Source organism: Stenella coeruleoalba (genome assembly GCF_951394435.1).
Source record: "Stenella coeruleoalba genome assembly, chromosome: 11".
Lineage (NCBI taxonomy): Eukaryota > Metazoa > Chordata > Mammalia > Artiodactyla > Delphinidae > Stenella > Stenella coeruleoalba.
Genome location: NC_137157.1, coordinates 64,431,484 through 64,447,954, shown reverse-complemented (window position 1 = coordinate 64,447,954; position 16,471 = coordinate 64,431,484). Strand labels below are relative to the sequence as shown.

Sequence of the window (16,471 nt, the reverse complement as noted above, 5' to 3'; positions counted from 1 at the left end):
AGTTTAGCCAGAATTCCCCTCACCGCTGATGTTTTCTCTTAGTAATTTTCCACCCACTGACCGGCACCCTGTTCCTTGACTCTAAATTCCCAGTTACCCTGCTGATTCAGACTTGAACCCAATCTCTCTCCCCCACTGGAAGACCCCATTGGTGCAGCTGTCCCTCCACACCTATCACCATTGCCCACCTTGAACAAAGTCTGCCTTACCGTCTCCAACCAGTGTCATTCAATAATTTTTTCTTTACCATTTCTTACTCTAAAGACTCAGTGGGCTGACTGGGACCAGCAGTTGCACAGGTACCTAGACAGCAGCAGTGGCATCAGCCTTCTTCACAGGAGAAGGAGGAGAGAGAAGTGGAGATGGCAGAGACCTCGAAGGTCGCCAGCCTCCCACCACGTTGCAGGGCATGCCCCCCATTCACCCAGTTCAGAATCTCTCCTCTCCCCAGCATCGTCTTTATAACTTCACCTGCTTAAAGTCTGCCCTCGCTTGCTTCCTTCTGCTGCAGGCGAAGCGCAACCAGGCAGTCCCTACAAAGAAACCCGCCCTTTAAAAAGTGTCCTCTAACTCCTTATGTGCATGCCTTGTGTGTGTGTGTGTGTCTAGGGCTGGGGAAGGGGACGCCCTAAAGCAGGATGAGGGCAGGTTCTGTGTCTGATGCACTTTTTACCCTCGGCGTCTCCACACAACCCCTATGCTCAGAGAATAGCTGAGAATGGCTTTGGCTGCCGGCTCTTTCCGTCTTCCTCTTCCTCTGGAAACTTGAGCCTTTCCCAGCATTTCTGGGGGACTCAATCATCTCCACTGCACCAGCCTCAAGCCCCGAGAAGCGCTGCTCCAACCCGAACCCCACCCCCCCCAGCTCTCTGCCGCCCTCTCCCGGCGCCGTCAGCAGGGCCGCGAAGAGCGCACGCGCGCGCTCACGCCGGCGTCCCCGGGCCGGCTTGCCATTCTGCGCGTGCGCATCGAGTGCGGGCAGTTCAGAAGACCCAAGAGGAAGGTAACCCTGCTGAAGCGGGCGGGTGGCTGGCGGTCCGGCCCGTGAAGGAGCTGCCGGGAGCTCGTGCCCTGCAGGTCTGGAGCCTTCGGCATTTGCTCCCTCCTGGGCGACTCCGGTGGGCTCGGAGCGCGCTTTTTGCTAAGGGGCGTGACCTGAGCCCGCCTCCTGGGTTTGGGAGTGGAGGGGGGTGGGGAATCTTTGAGGCCTGTTATTAATTTGGTGCCTGTTGATTGCTGGGGAGGTTTTCTCGAGGAGGGCACAGAGTTTGCAAATAGCGGACAGGAAGGGGTGAAGCTGGACCACGTGGGAGCTGGGGTGACCTGAGCCGTGGGGCTGTGAGGAGCTGGCGCCCCGTTTCCCCGGCTGTGTGTGTCAGGAGTCGGAGGGAGGTTAGGGAGCACTGCTACAAAAAGAGCCTGCTAGAAATTGTGCAGGTGTTTGGGATCACATTCAGGACGGCAATTCGGTCATTTTTGTGCTCTCACTTTTCTCACAGAAAGATGCACGGCCACCAACACGCGCTCACTTGCCTCTTTGCATCCTAGGACATGACACAAGTGGCACATCCTGGCCATGGGGTCCCAGCAGTCCGCTTATGCTCACCCCCCTTCTTGCAAGCGGAAGAAGGCAGATGACAGGGAGGATTTGCTGGCTGAACGGGAGCAGGAAGAAGCCATTGCTCAGTTCCCATATGTGGAGTTCACAGGGCGAGATAGCATCACCTGTCTCACGTGCCAGGGGACAGGCTACATTCCAACAGGTGAGAGTCTTTGGTGATCATGGGAAGGATGATTCCCCAAGGAGAATTCCAGGATGCCCAGAGGGCTTCTCCGGTCTCCCAGCCAGAACTTTTCTCCTGGGCGGCAGTACCACGGTCATAGGCCATGCCCTGTGGAGCCAGCTGAGCTGCCTTGATAAACTTGCGCAGGTTCCACAACTTCTCTAGGTTTCCCAGTATTTGAAAGCCTTGCTTTTCTTCACTTGCACTCTTTTGTTCGTTGTTTCCTTGGTTTGGAACGTTTGGCTTGCTCTAGATTGTGGTGACAGGCACATTTCTTTATTGCTGTCGCTCATAAGGCCTGGCGTGGCTTTGTGGGGGAGGAGCAGACACCATCTTGGAAGCTTCTGTTCAAGGAAGCAGGTAGTGAATCATGAACCACCTAAGATCTGAAAAATAAGTCAAGGGGAGGGAGAAAAACACGCACAGGCGTGGAGCCTGGATTGGGTACAGAATCATCTATCACTAAGTTGGCTCTCAAGAAGTCTTAACAGGGTAGATGGAGGGTCACAGAGGTTTAGAGCTGGTAAGAACCTTAGAAACCGTTTATTCCAAAGCCTTCATATTACAGATGAGGACACAGTGGCCTAGAGAGGTAATGACTTCCCCAAGGCTATGCCGTAGCTGAAAGCCATGCAGCAGCTCAAGGCCCTGCAGTAAAGCCAGAACAAGATCCTACATTTCTCAACTTCCACGTCACTGCCGTGGGAGCACTGATAGATATTTTGTAATTTGTAGCACTGTCTACATATTGTTTCTTGTTCATCAGACCCCAAATATAAAACTGGTATCTTAGAAACGTCCAATTCCAGACAATATATTTGTGGCAGGCTACTGTGTGTGTGATAGAAAGTACTACAACACGTGGGGTTTATTGTACCGAAATTGTTGTTTGTTTCTTTTCTAGAGCAAGTAAATGAGTTGGTGGCTTTGATCCCACACAGTGATCAGAGATTGCGTCCTCAGAGAACGTGAGTCACCTGCGTCTCTCCTGTTAATGCCTACGGTGGTCCCTAGTCCCTTTTTCTGTGTATGAATGCCAGTTAACTTCTTGAAAACGTTATCTGTTCCTGTAAATTCCCCACTTGCTTTAATACTGTTTGCTCAAGTAAGATGTCTCTGCCCCCATCACAGTCTGGGGAAGGGAACTTGAAGCTAGAAATGTTTTGAGAACAGAGGGCCAAATGAAGGAACTTGAATCAGTAGGAATTGGAGAAGAGGGTGTCCTGGCAGGTGAAGAGATGTTTCTGTCCACACAGTTCCTCTCTTCAGCTTCTCTTCCCAGACGGCAGACAGCATTCAGATGGGTTTGTGAACCCGCTCCACGTACTCTTTCCTGGTTTGTGATTCCTTGCTCTTTTCACTTTCTTGTCCCTCCCCGCCTCATTCCTGCTTTTGCATTTAATCTTGACTGATTGGACCTTGATCTCTGACTGCCTGGGTTGGTCATGTGCTTTGTCGTTTGCAGGAAGCAGTATGTCCTCCTGTCTGTTCTGCTCTGTCTCCTGGCATCTGGTTTGGTGGTTTTCTTCCTGTTTCCACATTCGGTCCTCGTGGATGATGACGGCATCAAAGTGGTGAAAGTCACGTTTAATGAGCAGGACTCCCTTGTAATCCTCGCCATCACGGTAAGATTAAGGCCTCCCTTCCTGGGTGTGCACCTGTGAGTCTTGTAGCCAGGACACTTACACGTGTTTCCTCTCTTGCTCTGATGCAGGCCACCCTGAAAATCAGGAACTCCAACTTCTACTCTGTGGCGGTGACCAGCCTGTCCAGCCAGGTTCAGTACATGAACACCGTGGTTGGGTCATATGTGACAACTAACATCTCCCTCATTCCACCTCGGAGCGGGCATCTGGTATGCCATCCTTTTAGGATCCTGGCCCCGTGGGCCTGAGAAAAGAGTAGGCACTGTGGAATGCTATCACCTCATTACTTTCCTCTTCCTCTCCTCATTTCCACTTGTAGCAACTGGTTGATGAGGAAGACGTGATGAGCTCTGTAATTATGAAAAATTAGGGGAAAAAATCAGCTAGCATTTAAGTGTTACAGGAACAAAAGAATTTGTCGGAGAAAGCGATTTGCCAGCAATCGAGGAGAGGCCGTGTGGTCCATTGGCCTCTCAACAGAGAAGAGGTTGGAAGATCTGTTAGAGGCTCATCGTCTGGATCAGGGACAGTCTTGGGGAAATATTTTGTATGTGATAGAAGAATGCTCTCAGGTCCTTGTGTTGCAGATTGTAGTACTGTTCTTTGTCAAGCCTCCTTAGCCACAGACTGACTCTGGTGTCTTATTTTCAGGTGAATTTTACCGTGAAGGCTGAGATGGGAGGACCATTTTCCTATGTGTAGTAAGGACAGTGTTCTCTACATGTGTGCTTTTTACTGGATGAAAGGGATTCAGAGTTGAGCTCAATTGTTGGGGGCCGGTCCTGCCTTAAGTTCCAGCCTTGGGCCTGTGGGTTCCCTAGTTTTGGGCATCTTGAAGTTTATTTGGAGGATGTGGTATTTTTTTTTTTTTTTTTTTTTTTTGCTGTACGCGGGCCTCTCACTGTTGTGGCCTCTCCTGTGGCGGAGCACAAGCTCCGGACGCGCAGGCTCAGCGGCCATGGCTCACGGGCCGAGCCGCTCCGCGGCATGTGGAATCTTCCCGGACCGGGGCACGAACCCGTGTCCCCTGCATCAGCAGGCAGACTTTCAACCACTGTGCCACCAGGGAAGCCCAGGATGTGGTATTTGATATGTGACTGAAGTGCTCAAATTTCTTAAAGAGAACATTAGGCCACTAGAAACATTTCCAAGCTGCAGCATTTTGTGATGGGTATGAACAAACAAAAAGATGGTGTTGTGGGAGGATGGAAGGACACTTGTGGGGACTCGGAACTAGTGAGCCAGGACAGCACTTAAACCAGAAGGGCGGGTGTGGGGCAGGGGAGGTGCCCAAACGGGGCTGACTGCTCTTCAGTTTGACAGTGTAACTCAGCACTCCTGCTGATTCGCCTTTTTTTAAAAAAACAAAACCAAAAACAACCATTTCTCCGTTTGCTGTTTTGCAGCTTCTTCTGCAGGTTACCCGATATCCTGGTGCACAGCACAGTGGTCTTCATGCGGTACGTTGCTCATTTCCCTGTGTCCAGGGCCCTTGTGTTTGAGCCTGGACCGTCAGGCCACGTGAGCTGGCCACCTTTGCTCAGGAGAGCCCGTGGGACCCACAGACCAAAGGGGGGATGCCCAGTACCTTACAGGCACAGACACGGCAGAGCCTTGCTGTCGTTTAGATACAGTGTCCAAATCCCTGTCACAAATCACGAGGGTCACAGTGAACGGTTAGTTGTAGAATTTTCTCCATGAAATGGGATCGAGTTGTGTGATCCCTTTAGAATCCTGATGGAACTAGTAAAGAAAAGAAAAGCTTTCTCAAGGCGTAAGCCCTGGGCATCTGGCCAGACTTACTCTGTAGCCACACAAATTACCACATTGTCATGGACCGTAATCTCTAGAACCGTGACTGTTAAATTCGCAAGTGACAAGGTTCTGCTGCAGACATTTGAAATAGCAGGGTTAGAGCAGGGTTTCTTAGCCTTGGCACTATTGACATTTTGGGCCAGACAGTTGTTTGTTGCGAGGGGCTGTTCTGTGCCTTGTAGGACGTTTTACAGCCTGGCCTCTACCCACTAGATGCCAGTAACACCACCTCCTCCCCCACTCAGTTGTAACAACCCCAAATGTTCAGACGTTGCCAGAAGTCCCCTGTGGGTTAAAATCGTCCCCGGTTCAGAACCACATATTTAGAGGGTCAGCTCAGGGCACAGTGTCTCTGGGGATGTGGAAAGATCCTCTGACCTCCTGGTTGTGTAACCATGAAGATACGTATCTAGGACCTGTGGATATTACTGCCTGAGCTTGCAAGAAATTACTCGGGCGATGTTTCTTACTTATTTCGTCTCAGAAACAATTAATTCTCGTTGGTTTTCCTTTCCCTAGAACTTCAGTGAAGATTTCCTACATTGGCCACATGACCCAGAGCTCCCTGGAGACACACCACTATGTGGATTGTGGAGCAAATTCCACAGCTGTTTAGAAACTGCTCGTGGTCCTTCCATGGCAGCATCTGTCAGAAGAGACACAGCATCTGTTTCCGGGGCCTGAGCCCTGTACCTACCCCAGGGGGTAGAACCAGAGGAGAAATTGGTTCTCTCAGTCCCCAGCAGACGTCCTCCTGCCACTAGGGAGGAAAACTCCTCTCTGTAGCGCCGTTTACTTTTCTCAGAACCAGCAGGATCACTGCCTCGTGCCTAGCCTATGCCCAGCAAATAGGCACTCAAAGAAGGTCTGAAGAGTTTAACTGAGATCTTTTCAACTGTTCTTGGGCCATCATCAGTTAAAATCGTACCATGGTTCTAGGGTATCAGACGATAGAGTGATCCGGAAATAAGACGGTCGGTGCAGTTGCAGAACTATTTTCGGGGCCTCATCACAGAAGAGGCAGCAGGGAGGGAGCATTTGGATACATTAAAGAAGAAAGCACAGACCATTCAATATGTGAAATTTATTCATCTGCTTCCAAATGCCTAGGAACTTTATTAAAGAAAAAAAAATAACTCTTTTTTTCCTGTAGAAAGTTAAAACTTTTTACCAAGAGTCTGTGGGGTCTGATTTACCCTTCATCCATTGGCTGGAACATGGATTAGAGAATTTGGTAGAAAAGTAAACCCTGCTTTTGATTCATCTGTGTCTCCTCTGATTGTGTGGATGTCTCAGTAGGCACCTCTGGGGGACCGTAGAATAGTTGCTTGTGAAGTGTTATCAGCACACGATGGGAAGGGAAGAGAAGAAGCCCTGCTTGTACTGTCCCCGTGAGCTCCTATCGCAGTCGGTCTACCTCTGATGGTGACAGGTTGGCCTATCGCTGTTGTAGAACAGAGCACTTAATGCCCCCTGGAGGTTGGCCGAGGTAGAGCAGTGATGCCTGAGGATTGAGAAGCTGCTTCCCTGAGGAGGAATAACTTGCTAATTAAGAGGACCTGGTTTGAAGTTGAAAGTTTCTTGAACTGTCTCCACCCTCTCCACCACCCAAAGCGCAGGCTCCAGCCCCACGGTGGCAGGGCATCTAGGGGGAAGCTTGAGTAGTCAGTTTCAGAACTCCGCTGAGGTGGGCTCCAGCTCCTTCTCCAGCACTCGTGCCTCGGGAAACCCTAACAGCAACAGGTGGTGGCACAGGGTCTATTTTCTTTTTTGTCCTCATTCACGTAGCTTGATTTTCAACATCAATGATCTTTGCACTCTGAATCTTCAGGCTAAGGCTAAATTTCATGGTGTTTGGTCGATGCTGACCATGCTTGAGTAACCCAAGAGCTGAGGGTTGAAAGCCGAGTTTCCCTGTTAACCTGGATCCTTTAACGGCCTGTAGTACACGATGGTGATGACTGTTCTGTGTGTAAATGATGGAACACGACTTGTATGGAAGCAGATGTGCACCATTTTTGAGGACATGCCCTGAACACATGAAGATGTACACATTGCTACATTTTTTTGTTTTCCAATTTTCCAAACATCCTCTAGCGTATTTTTCATGTGATTTTGACAAGGTTACTCCTATTGGTACTTCAGTTTTGAATAATTTTTTGTGACCATGTGCCTCAGTAGCATTTCTTGCTTCTCAACGTTATCTTTATTTTTTTATTTTAGAACTTTCAAGTTGATTACTCATTTTTTTTTTAATTGGGGTATAGTTGTTTTACAGTGTTGTATTAGTTTCTGCTGTACAGCGAAGTGGAGTTCCCTGTGCTATACAGCAGGTTCTTATTATCTATTTTATACATATTAGTGTATATATGTCAATCCCAATCTCCCAGTTCATCCCCCCACCCCACCCCCCTGCTTTTCCCCCCTGGTATCCATACATTTGTTCTCTACATCTGTGTTTCTGTTTCTGCCTTGCAAACTGGTTCATCTGTACCATTTTTCTAGATTCCACATATATGCGTTAGTATATGGTATTTGTTTTTCTCTTTCTGACTTACTTCAGTCTCTATGACAGTCTCTAGGTCCATCCACATCTCTTCAAATGACCCAATTTCGTTCCTTTTTATGGCTGAGTAATATTCCATTGTATATATGTACCACATCTTTATCCATTCATCTGCCGATGGTAATTTAGGTTGCTTCCATGACTTGACTATTCTAAATAGTGCTGCAGTGAACTTAGGGTGCATGTGGCATGTGTCCTTTTGAATTATGGTTTTCTCCGGGTATATGCCCAGTACTGGGATTGCTGAGTTGTATGGTAGTTATATTTTTAGTTTTCTAAGGAACCTCCATACTGTTCTCCATAGTGGCTGTATCAATTTACCTTCCCACCAACAGTGCAAGAGGGTTCCCTTTTCTCCACACCCTCTCCAGCATTTATTGTTTGTAGATTTTCTGATGATGCCCATTCTAACCGGTGTGAGGTGACACCTCGTTGTAGTTTTGATGTGCGTTTCTCTAATAATTAGTGATGTTGAGCAGCTTTTCATGTGCCTTTTCTTTGGAGAAACGTCTATTTAGGTCTTCTGCCCATTTTTTGATTGGGTGGTTTTTTTGATATTGAGCTGCATGAGCTGTTTATATATTTTGGAGATTAATCCTTTGTTGATTTGTTTGAAAATATTTTCTCCCATTCTGAGGGTTGTCTTTTTGTTTATAGTTTCCTTTGCTGTGCAAAAGCTTTTAAGTTTCATTAGGTCCCATTTGTTTATTTTTGTTTTTATTTCCATTACTCTAGGAGGTGTGTCAAAAAAGATCTTGCTGTGATTTATGTCAAAGAGTGTTCTTCCTATGTTTTCCTCTAAGAGTTTTATAGTGTCTGGTCTTACATTTAGGTCTTTAATCCATTTTGAGTTTATTTTTGTGTCTGCTGTTAGGAGGTGTTCTAATTTCATTCTTTTACATGTAGCTGTCCAGTTTTTCCAGTACCACTTATTGAAGAGGCTGTCTTTTCTCCATTGTATATCCTTGCCTCCTTTGTCATACATTAGTTGACCATAGGTGTGTGGGTTTATCTCTGGGCTTTCTATTCTGTTCCATTGATCTATATTTCAGTTTTTGTGCCCATACCATACTGTCTTGATTACTGTAGCTTTGTAGTATAGTCTGAAGTCAGGGAGTCTGATTCCTCCAGCTCCGTTTTTTTTCCTCAAGATTGCTTTGGCTATTCGGGGTCTTTTATGTCTCCAGACATATTTTAAGATTTTTTTGTTCTAGTTCTGTAAAAGAAAAATGCCATTGGTAATTTGATAGGGATTGCATTGAATCTGTAGATTGCTTTGGGTAGTATAGTCATTTTCACAATATTGATTCTTCCAATCCAAGAACATGGTATATCTCTCCATCTATTTGTATCATCTTTAATTTCTTTCATCAGTGTCTTATAGTTTTCTGTATACAGGTCTTTTGTCTCCCTAGGTAGGTTTATTCCTAGGTATTTTATTCTTTTTGTTGCAGTGGTAAATGGGAGTGTTTCCTTAATTTCTCTCTCAGATTTTTCATCATTAGTATATAGGAATGCAAGAGATTTCTGTGCATTTTGTATCCTGCAACTTTAACCAATTCATTGATTAGCTCTAGAAGTTTTCTGGTGGCATCTTTAGGATTCTCTATGTATACTATCATGTCATCTGCAAACAGTGGCAGTTTTACTTCTTTTCCAATTTGTATTCCTTTTATTTCTTTTTCTTCTCTGATTGCTGTGGCTAGGGCTAGGACTTTGAAAACTACGTTGAATAATAGTTGCAAGAGTGGACATCCTTGTCTTGTTCCTGATCTTAGAAGAAATGCTTTCAGTTTTTCACCACTGAGAATGATGTTTGCTGTGGTTTGTCATATATGGCCTTTATTATGTTGAGGTAGGTTCCCTCTATGCCCACTTTCTGGAGAGTTCTTATCATAAATGGTGTTGAATTTAGTCAAAAGCTTTTCTGCATCTATTGAGATGATCATATGGTTTTTATTCTTCAATTTGTTAATGTGGTGTATCACATTGATTTGTGTATATTGAAGAATCGTTGCATCCCTGGGATAAATCCCACTTGATCGTGGTGTATGATACTGTTAAAGTGTTGTTGGATTCTGTTTGCTAGTATTTTGTTGAGGATTTTTGCATCCATATTCATCAGTGATAGTGGTCTGTAATTTTCTTTTTTTTTGTAGTATCTTTGTCTGGTTTTGGTCAGGGTGATGGTGCCGCCATAGAAGGAGTTTGGGAGTGTTCCTTCCTCTGCAATTTTTTGGAAGAGTTTGAGAAGGATGGGTATTAGCTCTTCTCTAAATGTTTGATAGAATTCACCTATGAAGCCATCTGGTCCTGGACTTTTGTTTGTTGGGAGATTTTTTATCACACTTTCAATTTCATTACTTGTGATTGGTATGTTCATATTTTCTGTTTCTTCCTGGTTCAGTCTTGGAAGGTTATACCTTTCGAAGGATTTGTCCATTTCTTCTAGGTTGTCCATTTTATTGGCATAGGGTTGCTTGTAGTAGTTCCCTTATGATTCTTTGTGTTTCTGCAGTGTCCGTTCTAACTTCCCCTTTTTCATTTCTAATTTTACTGATTTGAGTCCTCTCCCTCTTTTTCTTGATGAGTCTGGCTAATGGTTTCTCAATTTTTAAATTTAATTTTATTTACTTATTTTTTTGAATTTTATTTTATTTTTTATACAGCAGGTTCTTTTTAAATAAATTTATTTATTTATTTTTGTCTGCGTTGGGTCTTCGTTGTTGCACATGGGCTTTCTCTAGTTGCAGTGAATGGGGGCTGCTCTTCATTGCGGTGTGCGGGCGTCTCACTGCGGTGGCTTCTCTTGTTGCGGAACATGGGCTCTAGGCATGTGGGCTTCAGTAGTTGTGGCACACAGGCTCAGTAGTTGTGGTGCACGGGCTTAGTTGCTCCGTGGCATGTGGGATCTTCCCAGACCAGGGCTCGAACCCGTGTCCCCTGCATTGGCAGGCGGATTCTTAACCACTGCGCCATCAGGGAAGTCCTATGCATCAGGTTCTTATTAGTTTTCTATTTTATACATATTAGTGTAGATATGTCGATCCCAGTCTACTCAAAGAACCAGCTTTTAGTTTTATTGATCTTTGCTAATGTTTTCTATGTTTCTGTTTCATTTATTTCTCCTCTGATCTTTATGATTTCTTTCTTTCTGCTAATTTTGGGTTATGTTTTTTGTTCCTCCTCTAATTCCTTTAGGTGTAAGGTTAGATTGTTTATTTGAGATTTTTCTTGTTTCTTGAGGTAGGATTGTGTTGCTATAAATTTCCCTCTTAGAACTGCTTTTGCTGCATCCCATAGGTTTTGGATCATTGTGTTTTCATTGTCATTTGTCTCTAGGTATCTTTTGATTTCCTCTTTGATTTCTTCAGTGATCTCTTGGTTATTTAGTAACGTATTGTGTAGCCTTTGTGTGTTTGTGTTTTTTACAAATTGATTGTAATTGATTTCTAATCTTAAAGCATTGTGGTCGGAAAAGACGCTTGATATGATTTCAATTTTCTTAAATTTACCAAGACTTGATTTGTGACCCAAGATGTGATCTATCCTGGAGAACGTTCCGTGCGCACTTGAGAAGAAAGTGTAATCTGCTTTTTTGGATGGAATGTCTTATAAATATCAATTAAATCTATCTGGTCTATTGTGTTGTTTAAAGCTTATGTTTCCTTATTAATTTTCTGTCCAGATGATCTGTCCATTGGTATAAGTGAGGTGTTAAAGTCCCCCACTATTATCGTGTTACTGTTGATTTCCTCTTTTATAGCTGTTAGCATTTGCCTTACATATTGAGGTGCTTCTATGTTGGGTGCATATATATTTATAATTGTTATATCTTCTTGGATTGATCCCTTGATCATTATGTAGTGTCCTTCCTTGTCTCTTGTAACATTCTTTATTTTAAAGTCTACTTTATCTGATATGAGTATAGTTATTCCAGCTTTCTTTTGATTTCCATTTGCATGGAATATTTCTTTCCATCCCCTCACTTTCAGTCTGAATGTGTCCCTAGGTCTGAAGTGGGTCTCTTGTAGACAGCATATATGCGGGTCTTGTTTTTGTATCCATTCAGTGAGTCTGTCTTTTGGTTAGAGTGTTTAATCCATTCACATTTAAAGTACTTATTGATATGTATGTTCCTATTACCATTTTCTTAATTGTTTTGGGTTTGTTTTTGTAGGTGCTTTGCTTCTCTTGTGTTTCCCACTTAGAGAATTTCCTTTAGCATTTGTCGTAGAGCTGGTTTGGTGGTGTTGTCTCTTAGCTTTTGCTTGTCTGTAAAGCTTTTGATTTCTCCCATCGAATCTGAATGTGATCCTTGCTGGGTAGAGTATTCTTGGCTGTAGGTTCTTCCCTTTCATCACTTTAAATATATTGTGCCACTCCCTTCTGCCTTGCAGAGTTTTCGCTGAGAAATCAGCTTTTAACCTTATGGGAGTTCCCTTATATGTTATTTGTCGTTTTTCCCTTGTTGCTTTTAATAATTTTTCTTTGTCTTTAATTTTTGTCCATTTGATTACTATGTGTCTCGGCAAGTTTCTCCTTGGGTTTATCCTGTATGGGACTCTGTGCTTCCTGGACTTGGGTGGCTATTTCCTTTCCCATGTTAGGGAAATTTTCAACTATAATCTCTTCAAATATTTTCTCAGGTCCTTTCTTTCTCTCTCTCCTTCTGGGACCCCTATAATGTGAATGTTAGTGTGTTTAATGTTGTCCCTGAGATCTCTTAGGCTGTCTTCATTTCTTTTCATTCTTTTTTCTTTATTCTGTTCCGTGACAGTGATTTCCACCATTCTGTCTTCCAGGTCCCTTATCCGTTCTTCTGCCTCAATGATTCTGCTATTGATTTCTTCTAGTGTATTTTTCATTTCAGTTATTGTATTGTTCATCTCTGTTTGTTTGTTCTTTAATTCTTCTAGGTCTTTGTTAAACATTTCTTGCATCTTCTTGATCTTTGCCTCCATTCTTTTTCCGAGGTCCTGGATCATCTTCACTATCATTATTCTGAATTCTTTTTCTGGAAGGTTACCTATCTCCACTTCATTTAGTCGTTTTTCTGGGGTTTTATCTTGTTCCTTCATCTGGGATATAGTCCTCTGCCTTTTCATTTTGCTATCTTTCTGTGATTGTGGTTTTTGTTCTGCAGGCTGCAGGTTTGTAGTTCTTCTTGCTTCTGCTGTCTGCCATCTGGTGGATGATGCTATCTAAGAGATTTGTGCAAGGTTTCTGATGGGAGCGACTGGTGGTGGGTAGAGCTGGGTGTCGCTCTGGTGGGCAGAGCTCAGTAAAACTTTAATCCACTTGTCTGCTGATGTGTGGGGCTGAGTTCTCTCCCTGTTGGTTGTTTGGCCTGAGGCGACCCAGCACTGGAGGCTACAGGCTCTTCGGTGGAGCTAATGGTGGACTCCAGGAGGGCTCACACCAGTGAGTACTTCCCAGAACTTCTGCCAGTGTCCTTGTCTCCGTGGTGAGCTACAGCCATCCCCCGCCTCGGCAGGAGACCCTCCAACACTAGCAGGTAGGTCTGGTTCAGTCTCCTCTGGGGTCACTGCTCCTTCCCCCCTGGGTCCTGGTGTGCACACTACTTTGTGTGTGCCCTCCTGGAGTGGAGTCTCTTTCCCCCAGTCCTGTCGAAGTCCTGCAGTCAAATCCTGCTGGCCTTCAAGGTCTGAGTCTCTGGGGGTTCCTCCTCCTGTTGCCGGACCCCCAGGTTGGGAAGGCTGACATTGGGCTCAGAACCTTCACTCCATTGGGTGGACTTCTGTGGTATAATTGTTCTCCAGTTTGTGAGTCGCCCACCCAGCAGTTATGGGATTTGGTTTTATCATGATTGCATCCCTCCTGCCATTTCACTGAGACTTCTCCTTTGTCTTTGGATATGGGGTATTTTTTTGGTGAGTTCCAGTGTCTTCCTGTTGATGATTGTTCAGCAGTTAGTTGTGATTCTGGTGTTCTCACAAGAGGGAGTCAATGTTATCTTTAAATGCAGCTATGGTATTCAAATGAGAGCAGTTAACTTTTGTAAACATACAGCAGTAAGTCTTATCTAATAATGCTACGAACTCTCATACCTGTTTATATTCTCAGCATCCCATACTGCACTGCGGGATGCTCTGCGTAGTTGTATCATGCTCTCTGTTAATTCTTGGACAAATACATAGAATTTGCTCTCGGCAACACCAAAATAGAAAGGGGAAGTGGTTGGCTCTGGTGTCATTGCTATCACCATTGTATCTGTACTGGATTGAGGTTTGGAAGGAGTGTGTTTCTTTTTTAAATTTTATTAAAGTATAGTTGATTTACAATTTGTATTAATTCCTGCTGTGCAGCAGAGTGATTCAGTTATACATATATTGCGTGGGCCAAAAGGTTCATTTGGTTTTTTTCTGTAAGATGGCTCTAGTGGCACTTAGTTGTCTTTAACTTCATCTGAAACAATTTTGTTAGATTGTATGTGACAGCTGTCATGTCAGCATGCATTTAAAAAAAGACATCAAAATTGGTGAATTTTTGTGTAGCCATCTTAACACTGAAGATGGGGGGGAAACCCCAACATTTTAGGCATATTATGCTTTGTTATTTCAAGAAAGGTAAAAACGAAACTAAAACCCCAAAAAAAGATTTGTGCAGTGTATGGAGAAGGTGCTGTGACTGATTGAACACGTCTGAAGTGGTTTGTGAAGTTCCTTCTCGCTGGATGATGCTCCACGGTTGGGTAGATCAGTTGAAGTTGATACGGATCAAATTGAAACAATAATTGAGAACAATCAACTTTATACCATACGGGAGATAGCTGACATACTCAAAATATCCAAATCAAGCGTTGAAAATCATTTGCACCAGCTTGGTTATGCCAATCGCTTTGATGTTTGGGTTCCACATAAGTTAAGCAAAAGAAAAAAAACCTTGTTGACCATACTTCTGCGTGTGATTCTCTATTGAAACCTAATGAAAATGTTCCATTTTTAAAACAAATTGTGGCAGGCGATGAAGAGTGGATACTGTACAGCAATGTGGAACAGAAGAGATCATGGGGCAAGCGAAATGAACCACCACCAACCACACCAAAGGCCGGTCTTCATCCAAAGAAGGTGATGTTGTGTATATGGTGGGATTGGAAGGGAGTCCTCTATTATGAGCTCCTTCCAGAAAACCAAACAATTAATTCCAACAAGTACTGCTCCCAACCGGACCAACTGAAAATGGCATTCGACTAAAAGCATCCAGAATTAGTCAACAGAAAATGCATAATCTTCCATCAGGATAATTAAAGACTGCATGTTTCTTTGATGACCAGGCAAAAACTGTTACAGCTTCGCTGGGAAGTTCTAATTCATCCGCCATATTTACTAGACATTGCACCTTCAGATTTCCATTTATTTCAGTCTTTATAAAATTCTCTTAATGGAAAAAATTTCAATTCCCTGGAAGACTGTAAAAGGCACCTGGAACAGTTCTTTGCTTAAAAAGATAAAAAGTTTTGGGAAGATGGAATTACGAAGTTGCCTGAAAAATGGCAGAAGATAGTGGAACAAAAGGGTGAATACGTTGTTCAATAAAGTTCTTGGTGGAAATGAAAAATGTGTCTTTTATTTTTACTTAAAACACCAAAGGCACTTTTTAGCCCACCCAATATATATTCTTTTTCATATTCTTTTCCATTATGGTTTATTACAGGATGTTGAATATAGTTCCCTGTGCTATACAGTAGGACCTTGTTGTTTATCCATCCTGTATATAACAGTTTGCATCTGCTAACCCCAAACTCCTGATCCTTCCCTCCCCCACCTCCCCTCCCCCTTGGCAACCACAAGTCCGTTCTCTATTTCTGTGAGTCTTTTTTTCTGTTTTGTAGATATGTTCATTTGCATCATATTTTAGACTCCACATATAAATGATATCATATGGTATTTTTCTTTGTCTGACTTACTTAAACTCTAGGTCCATCCATGTTGCTGCAAATAGCATTAGTTTTTCTTTTTTATGGGTGAGTAATATTCCCATATATTCCATGTGAGATATACACACACACACACACACACACATATCACATCTTCTTTATCCATTCATCTGTTGATGGACATTTAGGTTGTTTCCACACCTTGGCTATTGTAAATAGTGCTGCTTTGAACATAGGGGTGCATGTATCTTTTGGAATTATAGTTTTGTCTGGGTGTATGCCCAGGAGTGGGATTGCTGGATCATATGGCAACTCTATTTCTAGGTTTTTGAGAAACCTCCATACTGTTCTCCATAGTGGCTGCACCAATTTACATTCCCACCAACAGCGTAAGAGAGTTCCTTATTCTCCACACCCTCTCCGGGTTTATTATTTGCAGACTTTTTAAAGATGGCCATTCTGACCAGTGTGAGGTGGTACTTCATTGTAGTTCTGATTTGCGTTTCTCTAATAATTAGTGGTGATGATGAGCATATTTTCATGTGTCTACTGGCCATCTGTATGTCTTTTTTGGAGAAATGTATATTTAGGTCTTCTGCCTAATTTTCGATTGGGTTGTTTGTTTTTTTGTTGTTATTTAATTGTATGAGCTGTTTGTATATTTTGGAAATTAAGCCCTTGTCAGGTACATCATTTGCAAATATTTTCTCACAGTCCATAGGCTGTCTTTTCATTTTGTTTCTGGTTTCCTTTGCTGTGC

The 16,471-nt window shown here is 43.6% G+C and overlaps 1 protein-coding gene across 6 annotated transcripts; it reads left to right on the top strand.

Annotated features, from left to right (window-relative positions):
• The first annotated feature begins 952 nt into the window (after positions 1-952).
• TMEM106C (transmembrane protein 106C) lies at positions 953-15,621 on the top strand. 6 transcript variants are annotated; one of them, XR_013830679.1, is made up of 8 exons: positions 964-1,077; positions 1,549-1,763; positions 2,689-2,752; positions 3,250-3,409; positions 3,499-3,639; positions 4,837-4,890; positions 5,765-13,329; positions 14,796-15,621. XR_013830679.1 is itself a non-coding variant. In XM_079938482.1 (8 exons), exons 2-8 carry the CDS (start codon positions 1,577-1,579, stop codon positions 5,859-5,861), a joined length of 753 nt encoding a protein of 250 aa, XP_079794608.1. In that variant the 5' UTR covers positions 964-1,077; positions 1,549-1,576; the 3' UTR covers positions 5,862-15,621. The 6 variants fall into 6 exon arrangements, 5 of the variants coding, with proteins under 5 accessions (XP_079794606.1, XP_079794608.1, XP_079794604.1 ...); XM_079938482.1 differs by adding an exon at positions 4,082-4,131 and having other exon boundaries at positions 5,765-15,621; XM_079938480.1 differs by having other exon boundaries at positions 953-1,003; positions 1,500-1,763; positions 5,765-15,621.
• Positions 15,622-16,471: the final 850 nt, after the last annotated feature.

Bases quoted from the DNA above. Each gene is read 5' to 3' on its own strand.
- TMEM106C (XM_079938480.1), top strand. From the start codon at position 1,577: ATGGGGTCCCAGCAGTCCGCTTATGCTCACCCCCCTTCTTGCAAGCGG. The intron at 3,640-4,836 runs GTATGCCATCCT...GCTGTTTTGCAG, and splicing joins CACCTCGGAGCGGGCATCTG to CTTCTTCTGCAGGTTACCCG. The intron at 4,891-5,764 runs GTACGTTGCTCA...TCCTTTCCCTAG, and splicing joins AGCACAGTGGTCTTCATGCG to AACTTCAGTGAAGATTTCCT.